This window comes from Nycticebus coucang, chromosome 18 (assembly GCF_027406575.1).
Source record: "Nycticebus coucang isolate mNycCou1 chromosome 18, mNycCou1.pri, whole genome shotgun sequence".
Taxonomy (NCBI): Eukaryota; Metazoa; Chordata; class Mammalia; order Primates; family Lorisidae; genus Nycticebus; species Nycticebus coucang.
The window spans coordinates 54646561-54673228 of record NC_069797.1 but is presented as its reverse complement, the minus strand read 5'-3'; the positions used below and the strand labels follow the sequence as shown (position 1 = coordinate 54673228).

Below are 26668 nucleotides of genomic sequence, written 5' to 3'. Positions count from 1 at the left end.
GCCCCGTGCCCTCGCCCCATGGGCCCTGCTGGCGACGCCCACTACCCCTTGCCAAGCCACTTGCACGCCCACCCCACCCTTGCACCCGTCCGGCCCGGTGTGCACTCCCCGCGCGCCACGCGAGGCCTGATGTCTCCGTGGTATGCTTGCTGTCGCCTGCTTCCTTCCCTCCAGCTCCTCTGGCTCCCTGCGTCTGATGTGCTGGCTTTGGGTAGTCCCTGGAGCGCTGAGGGGAAGGCCTAGGTGCCGTGGAATCGCTTTCATCCCTTCTTCCTCTCTACTCACCCTGTTAGTTGCATGTGTATTCCTTCTTGTTATTATAGCCGGCTGCCAGGTCACTGTCCAGTTGACAGGGCAAGTGGCATTGGCCTGCCTGAATAGTCCTCAGTAGTCCCCTATTTTTTTGTCGTTTAGTTGGAGTGGCTGTTCAAAGTTTCCCATTCTGCAGGCCTTCTTACTCCTGGCTATGGAAATCCTCCCTGGGTTTCTTTTTTTCGTGAACAGTATGTATCAACTGGAGAAGCAAAAGCTTCCTTGAACCACTGACACTTTACCAGGATCTCCCTGGGTTAGGGAGAGGAGAGAATGTAGCTATCTGAGAGAAGGGGAGGCTTGAGTTTAAGGAGAGACTATCCATAGTAGAAATAATGTGTCTTCTCATATTCTCCTGTGCTGTGCATTTCAAAGTTGACTTCTCATGTACTGTATGATCCTCAGGTGTGTGATGATGCATGACGATTATTGTCCTAGGTGAAAGAGAGAGAGATCCCTTGGTTTCATGGGGTGTTTTAAGATTCTTAACAGTTTCTGCCAGGAAATTGGATCCTGACACAGTTGGTTGACTTGCTTGTTGCCTTCTGACTTACTACCTTTGTGAGTCCCAATGCTAGGAAGAAGGAGAGGAAATAAAAGAACCTGAAATAGCAACTCACCAAGTAGAAGTTTGGATTGAGGAAGATCAACTTGGGTTTCCTGTGGATTTCCATTCTTTAGGCTCCCTTTTGAGAACTTGAAATTGCCCACAGGACAAATTATAATAAAGATGGTCAGCAAGACTTTGCTTTGCTTGGGTAGAGGAACTGATGCCTTTTGGTGGAGGTGTCTGAACTAAGGTTTCAGATCTTTTTTTTTTTTTTTTTTTTGTAGAGTCAGAGTTTCACTTTATTGCCCTTGGTAGAGTGCTGTGGCGTCACACAGCTCACAGCAACCTCCAACTCCTGGGCTTGAGCGATTCTCCTGCCTCAGCCTCCCGAGTAGCTGGGACTACAGGCGCCTGCCACAACGCCTGGCTATTTTTTTGTTGCAGTTTGGCCGGGGCTGGGTTTGAACCTGCCACTCTCGGTATATGGGGCCGGCGCCCTGCTCACTGAGCCACAGGCGCCGCCCAAGGTTTCCTATCTTTACATCTAATATAGAAAAGTACGTGTGTATGGTGAGGTCTTTGTTGGTTTCTTTGTCTTAGGCACACATTACTGTTTTCAGTATCATCACTGGGGTTAATGAGGGTCATGCCAGGGTAGGGAGTACCACTGGTATAATGCCCAGACCTCTAGGAGCTGCTTCAGACTAGCAGTCCTCAGGAGTTTGTTATTCTTGCTTCCTGCTGCCTCAGGGGCAACATTTCTAGGGAACCTGGGTCAACAAAATGTGAACCCTTGTCCCTTTCTGGAAGCCATTCCTTGATTTTGTGCTGTATCCTGCTTATCACTAGAAAGCATCTTGTCTGTGTAGAGAACTGGTAGAGGCCTGAAAGTCAAGAGTATTATATCTAGCCAGAAGGAATCTTGTGTCCCTTATTTTACACAGGAAGAAATTGGAGTCCCCAAGTGGAGGATTAGCTTGCCTGTGTCACAGCAAGAGATGTAGCTCATTGTCCAGCATCATGGGCTGTGTCAGTTAATGGTGGTGCCTGAGTGGCAGGCCTTATTTTCTTTGCCCCCTGTTTCTCTTTTTCTCTCTCAACCAAGTCTCAGGATAGACAAGAACAATAGTCTTTTTTTTTTTTTAATTCATGTGAGAGTACATACAATTAGGCCACATTGCTTGGATTTGTAAGGCAAAGTTTAGGTTGTATTTACATCCCTTACATAGGATGTGTGCCGTATACGTGCACATTGTTAGTGCTGAGAAGGAACCCGCCCAACCCCCTTCCCCAAGAACTATAGTCTTCTTAAGAGAATCTGGATGTATGCTCTGGGTTATGTGCCCGTGCATGCCAGGTTGTGAGTGTGTGTGGTTCTTGTGTCCAGATAGGTAGGCAGTGAATCTGTTCAGATGTAGGCATCTGATGGAACCCTTTCAATGGCAAGTGGATGAGTACCTGTGATTAATACTCTCTTGGACAAGGTGGTTACTTTCGTCCTTTACTCACTTTAAGATAAAAGTTTGTCTAAGGGGCTAGCTGGGAAAGTATTGACTTCAAGCAAGGTCCATGTCTCTGGGCATGATGAGCATGCACTGCAAGGAAAAGCACTGAGCACCACTGCCCTGGACAGGCTAAACTTCGAGGTCAGTTAGTCCCAAGTTTTTTTGCTTGGTTGTGCCTTGCAAAAAGATCTAGAACTTCAGTGTCCCCATCTGGGAAATGAAGACATTTACCCAGAAGAAGAGTGTAACATCTTGCAATTGTCTAGGAGATCTAGGACCGTATTGCTCTTGCTGGATTGCTAGCTTTTCTAGGAAGGCCCCTTCCTTCAGAAGCCTATTGCAACTTTTTGCCATCTAAGATTTCACTTTTTTATGATTTTTTTAGTTTGTCACCCATTTAGGCATGTTAGTTTATTGCTACTGGTATATCATATGTATATGGTGTATGTGAAGGATGAGTATGTCTTGTTTTTTTGAGACATAGTCTTACTATGTCACCCTCAGTAGAGTGCCGTGCTGTCACAGCTTACAGCAACCTCAAACTCTTGGGCTTAAGTGATTCTCTTGCCTCAGCCTCCCAAGTAGCTGGGACTACAAATGCCCTCCACAATGCCTGGCTATTTTTTTGTTGTTGTCGTTGTTATTTATTTATTTTTTTTTTGTAGAGACAGAGTTTCACTTTATTGCCCTCGGTAGAGTGCCGTGGCATCACATGGCTCACAGCAACCTCCAACTCCTGGGCTTAGGCGATTCTCCTGCTTCAGCCTCCCGAGCAGCTGTGACTACAGGTGCCCACCACAACGCCTGGCTATTTTTTGGTTGCAGTTTGGCCGGGGCTGGGTTTGAACCCGCCACCCTCGGCATATGGGGCCGGCGCCTTACCGACTGAGCCACAGGCGCCGCCCTGTTGTCATTGTTGTTTGGCAGGCCCAGGCCAGGTTTGAACCTGCCAGCCTTGGTGTACGTGGCTGGCGCCCTAGCCACTGAGCTACAGGTGCTGAGCCAGGATGGATATGTCTTTATGTACAGCAAAAATCAGTTACCCTCTTATGAGGTAGTTGGTTTACTTCTGGGTGGAAAAAGAGAAAGAAGGGCCTTGGAACTCAACGTTGTCACAGGAACTCCTCTCATGGACAAGAGATGCAACTCATGGAGTTTGTAGAGGAAGAATGTGTAGGAAACAAGGATAAAAAGCAGAAGACTACATTGTTCAGGAGAGAACTAGTACAAGGAGAAAAACAGTGTTTTAGTGGATGAAATGTGAATTAGGGAAGAGATAGCCTTGGAGGGGAGCATGGAGACCAGGGAGGCAGACCTGGCTTGATACTTGTTGGCCAATATAGGACCAGGTATGTGTGAACACTCATCACAGGGATCAGAAGAGTAGGAGCAGTTGATGGTCACCCTGTGTTTAACCATCTGAGATGCTGCCATATTGTTCTCCAACATGGCTGTACCATTTAACATTTCCTCAGCAGTGTATGAGGGTTGTAATTTCTCCACAGTTTTGTCAACATTTATTGTCTGTCTTTTTTATTTTATTTATTTTTTTTTGTCTGTCTTTTTTATTATAGCCTTTCTAGGTGGTGAGAAATGGTATCTCATTGCAGTTTTGATTTATATTCCCTAATGGCTAATGATGTAGAGCATCTTTTTATGTGCTTATTGGCCATTTGTATATTTTCTTTGAAGAATGTCTATGAAAACCTTTACTCATTAAAAAAATTTTTTTTGCCTGTTTTTTTTTTTTTTTTGCAGTTTTTGGCCTGGGCTGGGTTTAAACCCACCACCTCTGGCATATGGGGTCGGCGCTGCCCTTTGCCAATTTTTTTTTTTTTTTTGGTAGAGACAGAATCTCACTTTGTTGCCCTCAGAGTGTGTGCTATTGTGTCACAGCTCACAGCAACCTGCAGCTCTTGAGCTTAGGTGATTCTCTTGCCTCAGCCTCCCAAGTAGCTGGGACTACAGGCGCCCAGCACAAGGCCCGGCCATTTCTCTGCTGTAGTTGTTATGTTGTTCAGCTGGCCTGGGCTGGGTTTAAACCCTCCGGCCTCAATGCATGTGACTGGCACTGTGCTACGGGTGTCCAGCCAGTTATAGTTCTTTTTAAAAAGAAATTTTTCTTTGGAGGCCGGGTCTCTCTCTGTTACCCAGGCTAGAGGCAGTGACATCCTCATAGCTCACTGCAGCCTCAAATTTGGGGGCTCATGTGATTCTTTGCCTCAGCCTCCTGAGTGGCTGGAACTACAAGCATGTGCTACCATGCCCAGCTAATTTTTCTATTTTTTTTTAGAGATAGGGTTTTGCTCTTCCTAGGCTAATCTTGAACTCCTAGCCTTCCAAAGTGCTAGGATTACAGTTTTGAGCCACTATCCCTGGCCCAAAACTTTTGTTTATGGTCAGAACACTTAACGTGAGATCTACCCTCTTAACAAGTTTTCAAGTATACAATACACTATTGTTGACCATAGGTACAAAGCTATATACTCAGATCTCTAGAGCTTATTCATTTTACTTAATTGAAACTTTATGCCTGTTGATTAACTCCCTATTTCCCCTTCCCCCAGCCCCTGGCAGCCATCATTCCATTCTGTTTCTATGAATTTGACAATTTTAGATACCTCATGTAAGGGGAATCATACAGTATTGTTCTGTAATTGGCCTGTCTGTCTCACTTTAGCATAATGACCTTGAGGGTCATGTTGTTGCATATTGCAGAATCTCCTTTTTTTAAGGTGCAATAGTATTCCATTGTTTGCCACATTTTCTTTATCCATCTGTCGATGGATTTAAGTTTTTTCATGTCTTGGCTCTTGTGACTAGTGCTGCAGTACATATAGTTTTAGCTCTTACATTTAGGCCTATAATCCATTTTGAGTTCATTTTTTGTGTATGGTATGAGCGACAGATTCATTCTTATGTCTGCTCAGCTTCTCTCCTAGATTCCATCTCTGTTCTCTCCACACATTTTCTTTGCTTACTGCTGACCCCAGACCTCCTTTGCCTACCTTTTTTTTTTTCTTGCCCTGCTGGTTTAAAATCTTTAGTAAGTATTTCTGCTTTAGGAGGCCTTTGGATGAATCTGTCCTTCCCCTGGCCTTCCTACCTCACAGAGGATAGTGGGGCTCAAACAGCAGAGTAGAAAAACCAAGTTGTAAAAAGGAGGAATGAACACAGGTAGATTTTTTTGGCTTGTGTGGCCCTCTCTTCTTCCTCTTTTCCTTTTTAAGAGTTTCATGACCTGCTTGGACCTCCTTGGTCCTGGGAGTATGTTTCCAACACATCATATTTTCTGATGGTGGCAGGTATGCTAGTGGTGGCTGACCCATGACTGAGCCACCAACAGAGCCTTGGACATGTCTGGAAGCCTGCATGCCTTGCCCAGGCTATGAAGGTCATACAGGGAAATTGAGGCTTCTGGATGCAGAAGTTCACCAGACTAGAACTAGCTACTGATTTTCATCTCTAGTTAGATTGGCATAGAGTGAGCTCTCTGCTCCTAAGTTGTTTCTCACTTGGCTTGTTTAGCCTCCTCCTTATTTATGCTGATGGCTCCTGGAGTTAATCATGTGGATAATGCAAAACCCACTGCATGACATGAGATACGACTGACATACCTTCTTTGAGTGTTTAGAGGTTGTAGCAGGGAAGCGTAGCTACTTGTATACCCTTGACTGAAGAATGGTGTTTCTTTTTTTTTTTTTTTTTTTTTGTAGAGACAGAGTCTCACTTTATGGCCCTCAGTAGAGTGCTGTGGCGTCACACAGCTCACAGCAACCTCCAACTCCTGGGCTTAAGCGATTCTCTTGCCTCAGCCTCCCGAGCAGCTGGGACTACAGGCGCCTGCCACAACGCCCCGCTATTTTTTGGTTGCAGTTTTGGCTGGGGCCGGGTTTGAACCCTCCACCCTCGGTATATGGGGCCGGTGCCTTACCGACTGAGTCATAGGCACCGCCCAGAATGGTGTTTCTTAATTGGGGAAGGTCGTCCTCTTTAAGCAAGCATGAAGCTTTGGGAGGGACACACTTGGAGTGGTGAGGGAGGAAGGGGACACCTGCCTAGTCAACCAGATCAGCTGAATCAACCCTGGTGATCAGTGAGTGACAGATGTCATGCCAGATTGCCCTCACATCCAGACTTACCTTCTTAATGTGTTGTATTTAGCCTCTAGTTGAATGAGTTTACATTCCACAAGTGTACTCCTGCTGAAGGTGAAAGAGATTGGCCCAGAAAAGTGCTAGAGATAGTAAAGGAAAGACACATCTTCCTAAAGCGTTGCTTTAGTCAGAACCTTCAAAAGTTCAGTTGCTCCCTTTTGTTTACCAGATAGACTTTATTATTCTTTCCTTGGCATTTAAGACTCTGTACAGTCTGGTCATAGCCTTAGTAGCTAACCTTAACCTTGTATCCCAGCTTCTGCACCATGAGCCTTTGGCATGTTCACACCAGCTTTGCTGTTTCTTTTCTCTGTTCATTCTAGTGCTCACCATCTTTCAGTCTCTACGTCCCTTCTTTTTTCCAGCCATCCTCCCTCTTTCCAGTATTTATTGAACAACTAGTGTGTGCAAATCATTGTGCTAGGGACATAAAAATGGTTGAGATAGTCTGCCTTTGGGGAGTCCCAGCCTAGTAATCAGACATGTAAACAAGTAATTACCCAAATGAATGTGATATTTAGGACATAAAGATGTACAAAGAAATGAGTAGTTAATTCAACCTAGAGGAGACAGAGGAAGTGTCATTTAGCCAGCTCTTGGGTGATTCTCTTAGCTGTGTCCCTTCTTCCGATCTTACTACCTGTCTTATTGTCTGTCACCTGAGCAGTTGTAATGGCTTTATAAATGAATGGGCTTTTTGCTCTTTATCCTTCCCTTGATTTTTATCCCAGAATTACTTTCCTGTATCACTCATCTGATTGTGTGAATTCCCAGACTTAAGCCTAAGAGGTCTTCTCATTGTCTGCATAGTCAGTTTTAAATTATCATACAGTGGACAAACCTAAGTTCAAATCCAGGTTCTGCCCTTATTAATAGTATATGTTTGGGGCAGTAATTTTTTTTGCTGATCTTCATTTTATTTTCCTATAAGATGAGTATAACACTTTCTTTGCAGGGTTATCAGGATAGAGACAAGGAATGGAAAACACTACCTTAGTCATGGTAGCTATCCAGAAGAAAGGCTGCATAGCCCAGGTTTTGGCACCAAGCAGACCTGGGATCAAGTCCTGTCTCTGCATGTAATGTTTGTGTGATTTTCAGTAAGGTTCCAACTTCTCTGAACCTCTTTTGCAAAGTCAGATTAGTAATACTTTAGGTGACTATTAAGTATTAGAAATAATAGCATAGGGCGGTGCCTGTGGCTCAATGGGTAGGGCGCCGGCCCCATATTCCAAGGGTGGCGTGTTCAAGCCTGGCCCTGGCTAAACTATAACAAAAAATAGCCGGATGTTGTGGCAGGCACCTGTAGTCCCAGCTACTCGGGAGGCTGAGGCAAGAGAATTGCCTAAGCCCAGGAGTTGGAGGTTGCTATGAGCTATGACACCACAGCACTCTACCGAGGGTGATAGAGTGAGACTCTTTCTCTACACCCCCCCAAAAAAATAAATAAATAAAAAGAAATAATAGCATAAAACAGAATGCATGTTGGCTCGGCGCTTATAGCACAGTGGTTACAGCGCCAGCCACATTCACCAAGGGTGGCAGGTTTGAACCTGGCCCAGGCCAACTAAACAACTGTAACAAAAAAATAGCCGGGCATTGTGGGGGGCACCTGTAGTCCCAGCTACCTGGAAGGTTGAGGCAAGAGAATCCCTTAAGCCCAAGAGTTTGAGGTTGCTGTGAGTTATGAGGCCCCAGCACTCTACCGAGGGCGACATAGTAAGACTGTCAGTTCGGCGCCTGGGGCTCAAGTGGCTAAGGTGCCAGCCACATACACCTGAGCTGGCGGGTTCGAATCCAGCCCCGGCCTGCCAAACAATAATGACGGCTGCAACCAAAAAAATAGCTGGGCATTGTGGCGGGTGCCTATAGTTCCAGCTACTTGGGAGGCTGGGGCAGGAGAATCGCTTGAGCCCAGAAGTTGGAGGTTGCTGTGAGCTGTGTGATGCCATGGCACTCTACCGAGGGCCATAAAGTGAGACTCTGTCTCTACAAAAAAACAAAAAAAACAAGCTTTCACTAAATGGAAGCAATGGGTATTTATTGATATTGTGTTAGACTGTTCACCTATCTTTCCTGAGTTCTCTCTCTCTGTTCCTTATTATCTTTGTCCTACACTGCTGCCCTCTATCCCCCACCCATCGACCCCCCACACACACAGTATACTTTCACAGCTCTGAGGCTTAGTTCTGACTGTTCCCATGGCCTGGGGTTCCCTTCCTCTTTTTTTTTTTTTTTTTTGTGATAACTACCATACTAGGCCCATATTTCTCCATAGCTTCCTCTAGCAACCAGCCCTCTAACTCCCACTTCCAGGCAAAATCAGTCATATCTTCATCTGTTTTTCCAATTCACATTGTATTAGTTATGCATTGTCTGTGTTCTCAGCTCCATGGAGACGTCTTTTTGTTTTTGTACCCCCAGATTTTGGCACTGTATTGGCATGTAGTAAGGCTGTTGATACATTGAGTAGAAGTACATTGAGTAGAACTTTGGCAGAGTCTGAGCCAGACCAGGAAAGGCTTTGAGTGTCAGACTACGCAGTTAAAACTTTACCCTGAGGTTGTGAGGAACTATGGAAGATTTCTAAATAGGAGTGTAACATGATCTTGTTTTAGACTTTTCCAGTGTCAAGTGCTCTTGGCATTACCGGGAGAGGCATTAGGTGCCTGCTTCTGATGCGTGAGGGCTGGGAATCTGACCCTCTGGTCTTACCAGCTTTGTCCTCTGGACCTCTGACATTCCTGCTGTCTCTATCCCTGTGTTCTCCCTTAATTGTATATTGCTTTGACTTCAAGTTTCACGGGTTTGTCTAATTTCCACGACAGGATAAGCCTCCTATTTCTTATTTGTGTACAGTACACCCCCACTCCCCCACTTGCATCTCTCTCGTCCCACACATGCACCTAACACAGAATGAAGAAGTTATTTTAGTAAGTACTGTTCAATCGAAATGGAATAGAACTCTCTGGAATATAAAATTTAGCACAACTAAAAAAAAATAGTACAGCTAATCCGAGGAGTGAATCATCTACATATGGCCTAGTGGAAATGAGGGGTGAGTCTATCTAGTTGAATATATGAATTGTTCACCAATATATTATCTGAGGTAAAAATGTTCTGCTATTGAGTTGTATGATCAAGAATAGAGGTAAATGAGAACTAAAAATTTACTAGTTTATGGATCACTTGATCTCACGAGTTTGAGACCAGACTGAGAAAGAGTGAGACTCTATCTCTACTAAAAATAGAAAAACTAGCCAGGCATCGTGATGGGCGCCTATAGTTCCAGTTACTCTGGAGGCTGAAGCAGGAGGATTGCTTGAGCCCAAGAGTTTGAGGTTGCCGTGAGCTCTAGCCTGGGGTAATATCATGAAACACTGTCTCAAAAAAAAAAAAAGTTTATCAGTTTAAATCATTTAAAGCAGTGGTTTTCAACCTGTGGGTCACTACCTCTTTTTAACAATGAAAATACATTGTGGCATTAGGAAGGTTGAGAACCACTGATTTAAAGTATGTTGCTCTGGGTGGCGCCTGTGGCTCAGTCGGTAAGGCACCAGCCCCATATACCAAGGGTAGCGAGTTCAAACCCGGCCCCAGCCAAACTGCAACTAAAAAATAGCTGGGCGTTGTGGCAGGCGCCTGTAGTCCCAGCTATTCGGGAGGCTGAGGCAAGAGAATCGCTTAGGCCCAGGAGTTAGAGGTTGCTGTGAGCTGTGTGATGCCACGGCACTCTACCGAGGGCCATAAAGTGAGACTCTGTCTCTACGAAAAAAAAAAAGTATGTTGCTCTAAGAGTTACACAAAAAAATTAAGGAATAGAACATTCCTAAATAGTTCCTGTTAGAATAATTCATCCTGGCTAAGGGGCAACTGACCCCCCTCAAGCAAGTGTTTTAGTTTTTTCTTGTTCTTCCAATATCAAGCCTGGTCTTGGCAGTGAATTTGGATATTGGACTAACCCGAAATTGATCTCTAGTAATACAGTAATGTTTTGGTATAAAACCATACACTTTGAGCCAGTGGTGTGTTCTTTCTAGCATGAAGGTATGAGCTAGAAAAGGCAGAATTGCTTAAGAGCCCTGAACTCTTTGTCTCTATTTCTGCTTTAACTCTCAGAGCCAGATTTGATATGCTAGGAAAAAGGAAATGGGACAGCCACCATGAATTGTTTCTGTTGGCAGAAAAACAAGGAAGTGGAACGGTTTCCTCTGTAGGCACAGATTTGACAATCAAGTTCTCTTGTGAGCACCCCCCTGGAATGGGAACTGGCATGGTTGTTTTTTGGTTTTTGTTTTTGGCTTTTGAAAGGGCTCAGCCAATGAATGGCATTACAAACTTGGATGCTGGGAATTTAAAAATCAACCTTATTTTTTATTTATTTTTTTGAGACAGAGTCTCAGCAGAGTGCCTGGGTAGAGTGCTGTGGAGTCTTAGCTCACAGTAACCTCAAACTCTTGGGCTCAAGTGATTCTGTTATCTCAGCCTCCTGAGTAGCTGGAACTACAGGCACTTGCCACAACAACCACTATTTTTATTTTTATTTTATTTTGTTTTATTTTTGGAACAGAGTCTCACTTTGTCACCCCTGGTAGAGTGCCATGGCATCACAGCTCACAGCAACATCCAACTCTTAGGCTCCAGTGATTCTTTTGCCTTAGCCTCCCCAGTACCTGGGAGTATAGGTGCCCGCCACAATGCCTGGTTATTTTTAGAAATGAGGCCGGCTCAGGCTGGTCTTGAACCCATGAGCTCAGGCAATCCACCTGCCTTGGCCTCCCAGAGTACTAGGATTACAGGCATAAGCCACCACACCTGGCCCCAAATCAACCTTATTGAGAAATAATTTACATACAGTAAAGTGCACTTTTTTTTTTTTTTTTTTTGGAGACAGCACCTCAAGCTATTGCCCTGGGTAGAGTGCTGTGGTGTCACCGCTCACAGCAACCTCCAACTCCTGGACTTAAGCCATTCTCTTGCCTTAGTCTCCCAAGTAGCTGGACTACAGGTGCCTGCCACAACTCCCGACTGTGTTTTGGTTGTAGTTGTCATTATTTGGCAGGCCCTGGCTGGATTCGAATTCACCAGCTCTGGTGTATGTGGCTGGCACCTTAGCTGCTTGAGCTATAGGTGCCACCCAAGTGCACACATTTTAAATGTACAGTTTGATGAGTTCCAACAAATGTATATACTCATGTAACCTTCACTGCAAACAACATGTAGAACATTTCTGTCACCCCAGAATCATACTTTTCATATTCCTTGACATGCAATTCTCTTGTCTCTGCCAACTTACCCATGCAACTCGTCTGATTTCTCACACTCTAGATTCCTGTTCTGGAACTTTATGTAAATGGAATCAGATAGGGCATACTCTTATATCTATGCCAGTTTTTGCCAACAGTTTATTAAGTCTGTACTCCTTTGCCTACTGATACTACTACACCCCTCCCCCCTTCATATACATGCACTCCTACACTTTGTCTAATTTCCCCCTGAGTAAATTGAGTTTTTTACCAATGGTGGGAAGGTATAGTTCCCCAGCCCATTTATTGCATTAACTTGAACTTCTTCCATCCTCTAACATTTCTAAATAATAAAGGTTTGTAAAATAGAAGGGGCAGCAAATTAAATGTCATTTCCCCCATTTATGCTCCTAGAGGAGTCCTAATGACTTTAGGTTATCCCCTCACTGCCACCTGGGGCCTCATTGAGATAATAGGATTTGCAAGGAAAGTGTCTGGGAGACACAAGGCTATGCCTCCTCCCCCCAGTCCATTAAGTCAGTCAGGACTAAGGTTTCTTCTGTAAATCCTGAATGCATTAGTGGCAACTGGTTGAGGGTCAAATGTCAAATACTCTGCTATGCTAGGAGAGGACATCTGTGGCTAATTAGACCACTAATTGGCTAAACTGAGGGTGGGGAAGGGCAGAATCTGCCCTCTGGGCTCTGCACAAATAGGAAACCAGCTCCTTGTCCAGGATGCAGCTCCATGAAGGGGTGAAAGACAATGGGAAGGTTTGTTAGTAGGGAGAGAGCATCCTACCTCATTTCCCCAGGTTCAGCATAAGGTAGGTCATGGCATCAGGAGCTGGCCCAGCTTGCATCAGAACGGGCCAATGGCCAGATTGCTACCTCTTTTGCTTACCTCAAATTTGATTTACATTAGGTATATAAGTTGCATACCCTTGGGACACGTCTGTGGTTCAGTGGGTAGGGCCCTGGCCTCATATACCGAGGGTGGCAGGTTTGGGCCTCGCGTCAGCCAAACTGCAAAAAAAAACAAAATAGCCAGGCTTTGTGGAGGGTGCTGGTGATCTCACCTACTCCGGAGGCTGAGACAAGAGAATTGCCTAGGCCCAAGAGTTGGAGGTTGCTGTGAGCTGTGACGCCACAGCACTCTACCGAGGGCGATAAAATGAAACTCTGTCTCTTAAAAAAAAAAAAGTTGCATACCTACACAAACCTATCTTTTTTTCTGCTTTGAGCCTCGTAATTCTTGAGTGACCCATGATTTGTATAAAGATGTTTAAAGGCCTTAATACCCACTTAGCAAGGGGGACATTTATCCATTGATCCATTTATTATTGCATTTGACAAATAGTAATTGAATACCTGCTGTGTGCAAATCATGGTGCCAAGCACTGTGGAACCCTCAAAGATCAGTTAGATGATCTTTGTTTAGAAAGATAAGTAGTGCGGTATTACTCAGCTTCAGAGTAGCAGGCATGCAAGGTTTATAAACTACAAAAGGAAGCTGTAAGATGGCCAAAAGATAGATACAAACAATGCTCTAGGAATCCCGGAAAGAGTGTCTATGGTCTAGAGAACTTAGAAAGCTGAAGATGCCTTTTGGGCTGGACCTTATTGGATAGGGAGAATTTAAATAGGTAGTGATGAAGCTGGGAACTTAATTGAAGAGAAGAGCAGAAATAAAAATAGGGAGGGAGTCTGTGGACATGTTTTAGAAAGATGGTGGCATCCACATGGTAGCACAATTTCTCTCTGAGGCAAGTGGCCTCCTGGCTGAGAATCTCACTGTGCCCTTACTTTGCAGATCAATGAGCTGAGCAATGTCCCAGTCCCTGTCATGCTAATGCCTGACGACTTCAAAGCCTACAGCAAGATCAAGGTGGACAATCATCTCTTCAATAAGTAAGTTGTCTACCTGAGAGTGTGGGGCAAGTCAGCACCTGGCAGGGTGTGACAGCAACAGCTGGGTCACAGACAGACTGGCTGGGGAAATGCCGTCATTACGTGCCTCTCCCTGTGTGCCTTTCCCCTCATGTTGTCTTCTCACTCCTTTATCAGCCTACTTCCAGTGTCCCCTGGGCTGTATGGCTGGGCCCAAGGTGACTCACCTGGGACCAGCTCAGGTAGAATTGAGCTGCTCAGGAGCTGAGGCTGCAGTAGCAGCCCTATCTTGGTCTGAGTCTGAGGCAGGAAGCTGCCAGACATGTTTCTGGCCTGAGATGTAGCCAAGCTCTTTACTCTCTTGGTATATGAACAGCTGTTTAGCATGGTGCTCAAGGGCATTACCTAAGTAGCTCTTCCCATTTTTGTCTGTTGTGGCTTCTTGGATTAGTACCAGTGCCAGAAGGTTGTCTCAGACATTACTGGAGACACTCCAGCAACCATGTCATCTGGCATAGTGAGGGGCCTGTTCTAAGGCCCCTCCAAAGGCCTTTGGAGGCCTTGCTCTTTCATCCCACCGTGGAACTGCTTGCTGCTCACACTTTTCTCCTTTCTGCATGTGAATCCTGGTTCTACTTCCACTGGTTCTTTCCTCTCCTGTCTCACAGAACCCACCACCTCCCCAGCTGGTTTCTGTTACCCCACCATTCCCCAGACTGTTACCCCAAAGGAGAAGATCAATTTGAGAATGTCCCTTAGTGGCCTCCTGCTGCCATAATAAGTAGTAACATCTTGTTCTAGAAGCTGTCTGTCTTTATAACTGCTACCTGCTAAATGTCCACCAGAGAAAGGCGAGGTAGCCCTCAACTCAGAGGAAGGAAAGGAGGTTGTTCTGTTGCAGAGGTCAGGGCTCCAGAGGTGGGCATTAGGCCTTTTCTTAGTTCAAGGTCCATGGCCTTGGTGAAGTTCTACTACTTTGACATCTTGGCAAAGCAGAGCCTCAATCTCTTATTTTCTTTTATCTTTATTCTTTTTTTCCTTTCAATAACTGTTTGTGTGCTATTTATTAGACATTAGACTATAGTCCTGTTTACTAGAATATGGGGTAAATAAGGCAGATTAGGCCCCTTCCTTTATGATAAGGCATTCTTTGTATTTCCTTAAAGTCTATCATCCTGGAGTAGAATTTATCCTGGGACATATTCTGAATGGGAGTCCTTAAGCAGTGTGGCCATTGTAAAGATGGAGGATTGGTAGGAGCCATCATTTCAAGGTGATTCTGTCTTCCTGGGAGTCTGTGGCTTGAATAAGGAATGCGGAGGGTGGAGAATGGTGCCATTAGCCAGCAAGCAAGGCTTTGGTATCTTACTCAATTGACTGAGGTCCTCTTCGATCTAAAGCACCTTCTTTGTACATCCCAATAGAAGCCTGGATCTTCATGATGTTTCGACAGGAACATCACCAGAAGAAAGGGGCCATCTGATGAGAAAGGTCTTAACCAATAGCAATCAGACTGATGCTGACCCAACAGCAGATGTCCACTAGCAGCCACCCACCTGTATCAAGTACAGTGCTTGTGATGTGGGGCTTACCCTCATTCTCACTGGCAGTGGGTGAGAGTTTTTTTCTCTAAGTTTTTTGAAGGAAAACGCACATAAAAGAATCACAATAAAAAAAAAAATCACAATCATCATAATACAGCTGGATTGATTTTTACAAAGTGAGTACAAGAAATGTAAAATTTGGGGTGGCACCTGTGGCTCAAGGAGTAGGGTGCTGGTCCCATATGCCAGAGGTGGCGGGTTCAAACCCAGCCCTGGCCAAAAACCAAAAAAAAAAAAAAAAAAGAAATGTAAAATTTGGGCGGTGCCTGTAGCTCAGTCGGTAAGGCGCCGGCCCCATATACCGAGGGTTACGGGTTCAAACCCGGCCCCGGCCAAACTGCAACCAAAAAATAGCCAGGCGTTGTGGCGGGCGCCTGTAGTCCCAGCTACTCGGGAGGCTGAGGCAAGAGAATCGCTTAAGCCCAGGAGTTGGAGGTTGCTGTGAGCTGTGTGAGGCCACGGCACTCTACCGAGGGCCATAAAGTGAGACCCTGTCTCTACAAAAAAAAAAAAAAAAAGAAATGTAAAATTTTTAAACCTTTATGTGCTCAGAATCACCTGGAATATTTGTTTAAAATGAAGATTTCCAAGGCTGGGCACGGTGGCTCACACCTGCAATCTCAGTACTAAGGGAGGCTGAGGTGGGTGGATGGATTGAGCTCAGGAGTTCGAGACCAACCTGAGCAAGAGCAAGACCCCATCTCTAAAAATAGCCTGGTGTTGTGGCAGGTGCTGATAGTTCCAGCTACTTGAGAGGCTCAGGGAAGAGGGTCATTTGAGCGCAGGAGTTTGAGGTGGCTGTGAGCTGTGATGCCACGGCAGTATACCGAGGGTGACAAAGTAAGACTGTCTCAAAAAAAAAAAAAAAAGTGCAGATTCCAGACTCACCTCCAGAATTCCTGAAGCCCAGAAACCTACATTTTAAGCATTGCAAACTATTCAAATCCACGTGATCTGTGGACCTCACTTGGGGGGATTCCTAAGTCAGAATTAAGACGAGCAAGGGGCAGCTCACAAAGACGTATCTCTGCTTTTCCTTAGGGAGAACCTCCCCAGCCGCTTTAAGTTTAAGGAGTACTGCCCCATGGTGTTCCGAAATCTTCGAGAGAGGTTTGGGATTGATGATCAGGATTACCAGGTACGGGGTATTATGGCAAAATCAGAGGGTTAGGGCATGGAGTGGGGTTAGGAACCCACAGGACAAACAGGAAGAAAAGTGCCTGCTATTCTTGTGTTGTGTTTCCCTGTCATGTCCCAGCCCAGGCAGTCTCAGCCTGGTAGAGGCTGTGGAGGACAAGGGCTTTGGAAGCGCTTCTGAGAATGCCTCTCAGCTCAGGCCCATTGCCCTGGGAGGGAGCACGGCGGGAGGGAGAGGGCTCTGAGGGAGCTGCTTCACTTTAGTTTGACATTCCCAGTCTAGGCTGAAGAACCCTTCTCCTTCGTAGTTTGACTTAAAAGAGAGAGAATTGTTGCCAGCGAGAGATGAGGCCTGTTAAAGCAGATAAGACAGATTAGAAAAGGAAGACTTCAAGGGTAGTATAACCTCTTGCCAGGTATGAGTGTCACCTCCTAAACTTGTCCCCTCTCCTGGTGGTGGGAGGGGGGTAGGTATGCCCGGGCAACTGCACCCTTCATGGGGTGAATATGTTATAGAGGCCGTTGCCCTTTTAGGAGGAATCAGTCCCAATTTCAGAAACATTGTAGACTGACTGTAGTTTGTGGTTTCTGTCACTTCACCACCTCACACTTCATGGACTTTCCTCCCCTGGCAGACAGCCTGGTAGTAAAGATGGGTGAAGTTTCCATTTCACCTTCATAGCAGGAAGAAATAAAGCTTTCAGTCATCTGTGGAGAAAAAGGAGTATATAGCCCAGTAAAATCTAAAATGGTGCCCAAATCTTTTCAAACATTATAGTCCCACCACCCCACCTCAGTAAGTTTTTCACAAATACTTTACAGAAGCAGACTGGGCCTTAGGTAAGAGTCTCCCTCCCCTCTTTCCTCCACTCTGGAGGCCTACATGCAAAGACAGGTATCCTGAGGGTAAGGGGATATAAGAAGTAGAGGAGATGCCAGGAGCTTGAACACCCAGACATGTCCATGTCTGAGAGGTACTGGAAGGTTCCTCCTGCCCTCTCTGTTAGGACTGAATCCTGAACTAATTCATGATCTAATTGGAGCTTGAAGTTTTCTGAAAACTTCTTGCCACTGTTAGAACCCAAGTTGCTCATCTTCCCTCTGTGTGGTTCCTTCCTCTCCCCTCGGCCGTCTAACCACATCCTCTCTCAGTGTCTGCATATTGCCTGTAATGGCCTTGTAAGCACACGCCCATGCTCTGAAGTGAGGGCAGGGAGGATGGTGTTCAAGGAGAGGGCTCTGTTCTTTTAAACCATCAGCGACCTAGGGAGTCAGAGGATGCTGCCTGGACGTGAGGCAGGAACAGAACTAGATAGACCCATCAACTGGGTTTGCAGCCCATGAGTCTGCAAGGGCCAGGCTGGGAAAAAGAGGCACTTTGTCACGTAGCCTATTCAACATTTCTGGATTGAGGGATACCACAATCTGTTTTGTTGGCGGGGGAGTACTCCTTAAAGTTAGCACCTTTGCTGAGGAACTCCCAGAGCTCCTCACCACTTCAGATTTTAGTTTCTGCCATAAAGGTGGTGAAAACTCCACTGGGATTTGTGAGGAGGCATTAGATGAAGGTTAAGAGTAGGATCCTCAGCCAGGCGCAGTGGCTCATGCCTGTAATCCTAGCACTTAGGAAGTCGAGGCGGGTGGATTGCTTAAGCTCACGGGTTCAAGACCAGCCTGAGCCAGAGTGAGACCTCATCTCTTAAAAAAAAAAAAAATAGGGCGGTGCCTGTGGCTCAAGGAGTAGGGCGCTGGTCCCATACGCCAGAGGTGGCGGGTTCAAACCCAGCCCTGGCCAAAAACCACACACACACACACAAAAATAGCCGGGCATTGTTTGTGGTGGGCGCCTGTTGTCCCAGCTACTCTGGAGGCTGAGGCAAGAGAGTTGCTTGAGCCCTAGAGTTTGAGGTTACTGTGAGCTATGACGCTAGGGCACTCTACAGAGGGTGACAAAGTGAGACTCCATCTCAAAAAAGGAAAAAAAGAGTAGGATCCTCATTGGGAAATGAGGAAAAGGCTGGAGAGGTAGCTTTTCTGCAAATAGATCCCCATACGTGTTTTCTTGGCAACGGGGACGTTTGGGATCTCCCCTCAGCCTTGCCTCTCCAAGGTCTTCACCTGGCATCTGCTTGGTGAACACATCCCTTTGGTTGACTCAGACCTTCCCCATCCTCCCTCTTGAGGCTTCTCCTGCTCTCTGATCCTAATGGAAGTGGGACCTTAAGGAGGCACAGGGAAAGAGCCAGAAAAGCCCCCCAGAACTACCTCCCAGCCCTGCCCAGTCATACAGGAGGCTGAGGTGAGGGGACAAGCATCAGGCAGAGAGATGAGGACCAACTTCCTGCTTTGGAAGGGTTTTCCAGTATCAGGGTAAATACAGGTAAAAGAGATTCCATTGCTGTTCCATTGCTTCTTCATGTTAGATGTCTTGAATACAATATTTCCTAAGTTTTATCTTTGTCACACTAAGAGACTGGGAAAATCAGCTTGGTCTGCCTCCTTTTGTCCCTTCCAAAGAGACTTAGGGTAGAGAAGCTGAATGGCTCAACCAAGGTCATTGCATGTGAGGGTCAGGATTAGGACCAAGCCCTCTAATATCTGAGGCAGAATTTTAGTTCGTAGAGTAGCTCTCTGGGATTAGGTGCAGGTGGTAAGGGAACAACTCTTGTCACTCCATAGGAAGATTTTAGGGAGGGATATGAACACCCCATAAGAAAGGGGTGGGTAAGGTCTAATTTGGGAGTCCCTTAATCTCAGTGCTATTGTCTTTTGAGCAATCCAGCCCATAAGATGAGATTCAGAGGGAAAGTCAGAATTCTTGTTCCTCTGCCAAGCCTAGCCTGCTTTTGTCTCGGTCTATCAGAATTCAGTGACGCGAAGCGCCCCCATCAACAGTGACAGCCAGGGCCGGTGTGGCACGCGTTTCCTCACCACCTACGACCGGCGCTTTGTCATCAAGACTGTGTCCAGTGAGGATGTGGCTGAGATGCACAACATCTTAAAGAAATATCACCAGGTACGGTGAGTCCCAAGCCTGGGCTGTGGAAGATGGGTTGGAAGAAGAGAGCCCCAGTGGCCAGTGGAGCTTCTCAGGGAAGGGTTTGTCCTCTCTGGTAATGATGGATGCTTCCTGATAACTGAGCAGTGGGCCCTCTCCTGCAACCCAGTTTCTATGTGGTGAAACGGCTCCTTTAAAAAAGAAAAAAGGAGACATGAAGACACATCGCTGACTCAGTTCCAGCTGTAAAGTTTTCACACTCTAGCGTCTGCCTCACATCTTCTCAAGGAGGTCCTGTCAGCTTGGCGGGGTTGTTTTTCCCATTCTGTCTCTCCACTGATCTGGAACCTGTCCACTAGGAAAGCGCTGTGGCACCATCTCAGTGCCTTCCAAAACCTCTTTGGTCTTCATTTCTGGGGTACCTAAAAAGTGTTGAAAGGAACTTCAGGTCTTTTGAAAGTTAGAGGAGAAACCTGGGGCATGTCACAGGTGGGAACTGTGGGCGTGGAGCCATTCTGTTCACTGAGACAGCGGATCCAGCCCTGCCTCTGCACCCCTCTGCTCTTGCGGCAGAGGAGCTGCAAGATGGATTAGTGATTTTCCTGAGGAAGAATCAAACAAAATCTTAGGTAGGATCCCAATAATAAGAACTCGGAGGGACTCTGCACTACCTACTCAGCTCACCTGTCCCTCTGCCGGGGGTGGGGGTGGCTATTGCTTATGGTAAATCTGAGAAACCCCTATTACATCATAGAACCCAGTTGGAAGACCACTAATCTAGAGGTTAGAATCCCAGGGAGCATTTTAGCCTGAAGAGAGCCCCATCCGTTCAGAGCCCCTTCGTGGTGCTTAGCCTTCCCTCTTTTCCTCCTTTGCATTCTAGTTTATAGTGGAATGTCATGGCAACACCCTTTTGCCACAGTTCCTGGGCATGTACCGCCTGACTGTGGATGGTGTGGAAACCTACATGGTAGTTACCAGGAATGTGTTCAGCCATCGACTCAATGTACATCGCAAGTATGACCTCAAGGTAAAGTGCTCTGTGTTTGCCAGCACTGTGCCTGCCCTCTCAGTAAGGCTTAGAAGGGCCACTACTCTAGCTTCCACGTAATTAGGAAAGCCGGGGATTATGTATTGGCATGGACAGGTGATTCTAGCATGGGTATTCTAATTCTTATGGACCAAAGGCTGTTTAAAGGCCAGGTGACAATGATAAGAAGTTATTTATGTCCTAACTGTACCATATTTATGCAACAATTGATGCTCTTCAACTCTCCTCTGTGGGATGGGCAGCAGCATGGGGTCAGGCAGTGCTGCTACACACACCCGCATGTGTCCAGGGCCCTGTGCACTGACGGCACAAGTGCATTTCTAAACACCAAGAAGGACACACTTATGGTTGTGAACCAGAATGAATGAATGACTTATGTAACCACGGCCTCCCTGTTAGAATCTGTCTCCCTATTAGAAGGGAAGAGCCCTAAGGGCAGGGACTGAGTCTCACCAGTTGCAGTCTTGTTTGCTGAGGATCTAACATGTACCTTGTACATGGTCAGAGCTCTGTAACTTGCTGTGACACAGTAATGAGCACGTTGCTGCCTCCTGGTTCCTCTAGGATTCTAATCAGTTTGTTTGAGTCCCCCTGCTGGCTCTCACTAAAGACTGGTGCATGTCTGTTTGCTCAATTGAATCTGCCTCAGCTGGACTTCTGATAGCTCTTATCCTTTCAGGGTTCTACTGTTGCCAGAGAAGCAAGCGACAAAGAGAAGGTATGCTGGTGCACAGCAATTGTGGAAGGGTCACTTGGAATGAGAAACAATACCTATTTGTCATCCCTCCCCTTCTGCAGCCCCTAGTCCAGCTCCCAGACACTAAGCACCTGCCTGTCCTTGTTTTAGATCTATCAGGGCCTTGGTCTCCAGCTTTTTTCCTCTGGCCTCACTAGGTTCTTCATAGTCCTGTCTGGGATGTCAGACAATTTCCTTCTTGCAGCTTAGCCTAAATCAGTATCGGCTGATTAGTATTTACTGTCTGATAAATGACATGTATTTGCCATCCCTGTCTGCTCAAAGCCTGGGACTATAGGCTCTTGGACTGTCAATTTAGCAGGTTGGGTGTCTGTGTGCTGAAGAATCTTCCCCTTTCTATACCATTGCTCCCAGTAGAACAATTTATTCTCCTTGGTGTGAGTGAATCAGGCCTACCCAGCCTAATACTGCTATTGCTGTCCCAGGCTAAAGACTTACCAACCTTCAAAGACAATGACTTCCTCAATGAAGGGCAGAAGCTACATGTGGGAGAGGATAGTAAAAAGAACTTCCTGGAGAAGCTGAAGCGGGATGTAGAGGTATGTCCTAACACTCATTTTCATCTTGGTTAGACAAGGTCTCTACTGTGAATAGAGTAGGAGCAGCCTCTTTTCTTTTTTTTTTTTTTTTTGTAGAGACAGAGTCTCACTTTATGGCCCTCGGTAGAGTGCCGTGGCCTCACACAGCTCACAGCAACCTCCAACTCCTGGGCTTAAGCTATTCTTTTGCCTCAGCCTCCCAAGTAGCTGGGACTACAGGTGCCCGCCACAACGCCCAGCTATTTTTTGGTTGCAGTTCAGCCGGGGCGGGGTTTGAACCCACCACCCTCGGTATATGGGGCCGGCGCCTTACCAACTGAGCCACAGGCGCCGCCCTTCTTTTTTTTTTTTGAGGCAGTCTCTCTTTATTGCCCAGGCTAGAGTGCTGTGGCATCATCATAGTTCACAGCAACCTCAAGCTCTTGGGGTCAAGAGATCTTGCCTCAGCCACCAAAGTAGCTGAGACTACAGGTGTGCACCACCACGCTTGGCTGGTTTTTCTATTTTTAGTAGAGATGGGGTCTCAGAGTTGCTCAAGCTGGTCTCGGACTCCTGAGCTCAGGCAATCCACCTGCCTTGGCCTTCCAGAGTGCTAGGATTATAGATGTGAGCCACTGTGCCTGGCCTCATTTCTGAACTTTTTAATCTTCTTCAATTGAAACTCAGTACTCAATGAACACTAACTCTCAATTCCCTCAGACCCTGGCAATGAGCATTCTACTTTCTGCCCTTGTGAAGTTGACTACTCTAGGAACTTCATATAAATGGAATCATATAATATTTGTTCTTTTATGACTGCATTATTTTACTTAGCATGATGTCTTCAAAGGTTCATCCATGTTGAGGCAGAATTTCTTTTTAAGGCTGAATAATCGTCCATTGTTTGGATATACTACATATATTAGTCAGATTTTTCCAGAGAAACAAAACCAGTAGGATACATCATAAATCTAGAAAGCAATTCGTTATGAAGAATTGGCTCACATTGTTACGGAGACTGACAAGATCTGTAGTCAACAAGCTGAAGACCCAAGAGAACTGATGATGTAGTTCCAGCCCAAAGGCCTCAGGCACTCAGGCAGAAGGAGTTCCCTCTTACTCTTAGGAGGGTCACCCTTTTTGTTCTGTGCAGGCCTTCAACTGATTGGATGACACCCACTCATATTAGGGAGGGCAATCCAATATACTTTATTCAGTCCACCAATTCGATGTTAATCTTACCTACTATAGTCACCCTCATAGGCAACCCAGAATAATGCTTGACCAAATGTCTGGGCACCCTGTAGCCCAGTCAAGTTGACACATAAAATTAACCATCATACTTGAATTGTTTCCGCTTTGTAGCTATTGTGAATATGAGTGTCGTAAACTTCTTTCTGTTAGGAGGCTTTTTTTTAGTTAATCCAACTATGTTCATTTCTTCATTCTGTCTTTCGTAACCCAACATTCAGTTTGTCCATAGTCTTTCTCCTGTGCCTTTTCTACCTTTCCCCCTAGTCTGGTTCTAAGAATTTCAGGCAACTTACTCAATTCATTTTGTTATCAATGCAAGTTGTTTTATCAATGTTCTCAGGTAGAGGGGGATGGTTTCCCTCTGGGATCCTGGCCCTTTCTCCCTGGGCCTTGGGAAGGCCTTGTCCAGAGGTGCTTAGAGTGGTGCCCCTCCCAGCCTTCCTCTTTTGAAGAGATTCTGTTTATCTCCCATCACTAGGGCTTCTTGTGCTTTTAGTCATTTTCTGAGCCTGTGTGTAGAATGACTCTGCCCCTGTGATGATTCTTCTCATACAATCTCCTGGTCCCCTAGCACAGTGGTCAGTCTGGCAGTGTGGTAGTGCTGTAGGCTCAATTTGTGACCATGGCAGAATGCCTGGCACATGACTGATGTGACTGGACTCTGGCCTCATTGTTAGGTAAACTGGCATGATGGCTAGCCATTTCCATTCTATATTATTATTATTCTCCATGTCATGAAATCCTAGATGAAGAGACCTGAGGCACCATCCTGCTCACAGCACTCATTATACAGATGAGAAAACTGAGGTTTGCCGAAGGGAGTCTCACAGTACAAAGGGAGGGTTCCAGCATTTCCCTTGGTACTGCACAGCCTCTTTTGACCTTCAGGGAATGGGTTGAAAATATTGGTTGGCTCTGACTGCCATTCTTTTTTTTTTAGAGACAGAGTCTCACTTTGTCACCCTCAGTAGAGTGTTGGGCATCACAGATCATAGCAACCTCTAGTTCTTGGGCTTAGGCAATTCTCTTGCCTCAGCCTCCCAAGTAGCTGGGACCACAGACGCCTGCCACAATGCCCGGCTATTTTTTGTTGCAGTTTGGCCAGGGTTGAGTTTGAACCCACCACCCTCTGTATATGGGGCCAACGCTCTACTCCCTGAGCCATAGGCACCGCACCGCCCATGGCTGCCATTCTTATGTAACATTCCCTTTTCCTTTTTTTCCACTTTTACCTTGACGGGTTAAGAAGCCAAATTGCATAGTTTTTTAAACTTTCCCTGTGGCTCGGCACCTGTAGCAAAGTGGTTACGGCACCAGCCACGTACACCTAGGCTGGCAGGTTCGAACCCGGCCCAGGCCAGCTAAACAACAATGACAACTGCAACAAAAAAATAGCTGGGCATTGTGGTGGGCGCCTGTAGTCTCAGCTACTTGGGAGACTGAGGCAAGAGAATCACTTAAGCCCAAGAGTTTGAGGTTGCTGTGAGCTGTGATGCCACAGCACTGTACCGAGGGCGACATAGTGAGATTGTCTACAAAAAAAAAAAAAAACTTTACCCGTGGTTCCAGTTAGAAGTACATTTTACCTGTCAACTCAACAAATGGTTACACACATTCAACTGAAACACTGTGTACCACTACATAGTGTTATGCACTATGATATTGTTATTATTATTTTTTGAGTAGTTGTGACTACAGGCACCTGCCACAATGTCCAGCTATTTTTAGAGATGGGGTCTCACTCTTGCTCAGGCTGGTCTTAAACTCGTGAGCTCTGGCAGTCAACCTGCCTTGGCCTCCCAGAGTGCTGGGATTATAGGCATGAGCCACTGTGCCCAGCCTTATGATATTATTTTTTATTCTATTTTATCATACAGTAGTTCCCCCATCCAAGGAGGATACCTTCTAGATCTCCAGTGGATGCCTGAAACCATGGATAGTTCTGAACCCTATATATACTACACACAAATTTCTTTCTCCTTCACAATTTCATGGGTAGAAGATTCATTCTTATCATAGAGCTTAGCAACCTTAGTTTACAAGTTTGTTTAAATTGAGAACTTTCACGTTTTCTCTTAAAGAAAGCACTTTATGGCTTTTCTTTGGGATGTCTGAGTTGCCAGCATCACTACTCTTGCTTGCTCTTTGGAGCCATTATGATGTCAAATAAGGGCGACTTGAAAACAAGCACTGTGATACCACTGCAGCTGATCTGATAACCATGGTGGCTTCTGAGTGGCTTGTGGGCAAGTAGTGTATACAGCGTGGATACGCTGGACAAAGGGATGATTCACATGCCTTTGAATGGATGTGACAGAATAGGTGGACAGAACAGGACATAGCAAGATTTCATCATGCTACTCAGAATGGCACACAATTTAAAACTTACGAATTGTTTAGTTCTGGAATTTTCCATTTAATATTTTTGGGCCACAGTTGGCCGTGGGAAACTGAAACTGAGAAAAGTAAAATTGGATACTGGGGACTACTGTATTTAATAATAATAAACATATCCTAGTCCTAGCCCACTATATTGGGTATTTCAGAACTGTTTATAGAATTGAAATGCCTTTGAAATGAAACTGTTTATAGAAAGAAATGCCTTTTCCCTGCTTTCCAGATGCCGCTCGGATGTCCCATGTAACTTCTTTCTTCCATCCTTCTGTCCCTCACTTCCCAGTTCTTGGCCCAGCTGAAGATCATGGACTATAGCCTGCTAGTGGGCATCCATGATGTGGACCGAGCCGAGCAGGAGGAGATGGAGGTGGAGGAGCGGGCAGAGGACGAGGAGTGTGAGAATGATGGGGTGGGTGGCAACCTGCTCTGTTCTTACGGCACGCCTCCGGATAGTCCTGGCAATCTCCTCAGCTTCCCTCGGTTCTTTGGTCCTGGGGAATTCGACCCTTCTGTTGATGTCTATGCCATGAAAAGCCATGAAAGTAAGTAGGAACCTGAGCCTGTCCTGTCCAGCCCTGCCTTCATCTTACCTCCTTCAGGCTCATTGTTCAGACACTTCTGTGGGTGTCTAGACCTCCACTTCATTCATTGCTGACTTTAGCCTCCTGGTTCTGTACAGGGTCACTACCAGTCACCAGGGCTCTGGGGTTCCTTCTCTGTCTGGCTTTCCTTCACTTCTCTGCTTGTCCTGGATGACTGAGGTTCTGCTTGAGTTCATGGGACAGACAAAACCTTGTATGTGTGTATATACTGTCATGTCAACCCCACAGAGTAGTTGTGAAGATCAGAGAAGAACTATGAAGGCTTCTGAGAAAGAGCCCAACAGATATTCCTGTTTTCAGCTCCCGAGTGATAGGGATAGATCTGAACCTCATGTCTGAAGGGCTATGAGTGTGTTCCAGCTGCATTCTGCTCCTCTCCCTGCCACTGTGTCCTTCCCTGCTTCCCTCGTCTTTCAGGTGCACCCAAGAAGGAGGTCTATTTCATGGCCATCATTGATATCCTCACGCCATATGACGCTAAGAAGAAAGCTGCACATGCTGCCAAAACAGTGAAACATGGGGTGAGTCCTTTCTTCCTTGTCCAGAGCCCAGTGAATGGGGTGTGTCTGTGCTCCCCTCAGACCCCCAGAGAGGGCAGGCTCAGGCCTCTTGCTCGAAGAGACACCCCCACCCGCTCCTTCCCAGGGTAGAGAACTAGAAGAGCAGTCTGCCTACCTTACCTTGTGTTCCC

At 46.0% G+C, this 26668-nt stretch overlaps 1 protein-coding gene across 1 annotated transcript in view; it reads left to right on the top strand.

Moving 5' to 3' along the window:
• PIP4K2B (phosphatidylinositol-5-phosphate 4-kinase type 2 beta) overlaps positions 1-26668 on the top strand; it is a 32006-nt gene that overhangs the window by 747 nt on the left and 4591 nt on the right. The window contains exons 2-9 of the mRNA XM_053569412.1: positions 13583-13680; positions 16305-16401; positions 19264-19416; positions 20282-20428; positions 21129-21167; positions 21632-21745; positions 25659-25917; positions 26395-26498. Coding sequence (XP_053425387.1) covers positions 13583-13680; positions 16305-16401; positions 19264-19416; positions 20282-20428; positions 21129-21167; positions 21632-21745; positions 25659-25917; positions 26395-26498 — 1011 coding nt within the window. The remainder of the gene's footprint in view (positions 1-13582; positions 13681-16304; positions 16402-19263; positions 19417-20281; positions 20429-21128; positions 21168-21631; positions 21746-25658; positions 25918-26394; positions 26499-26668) is intronic.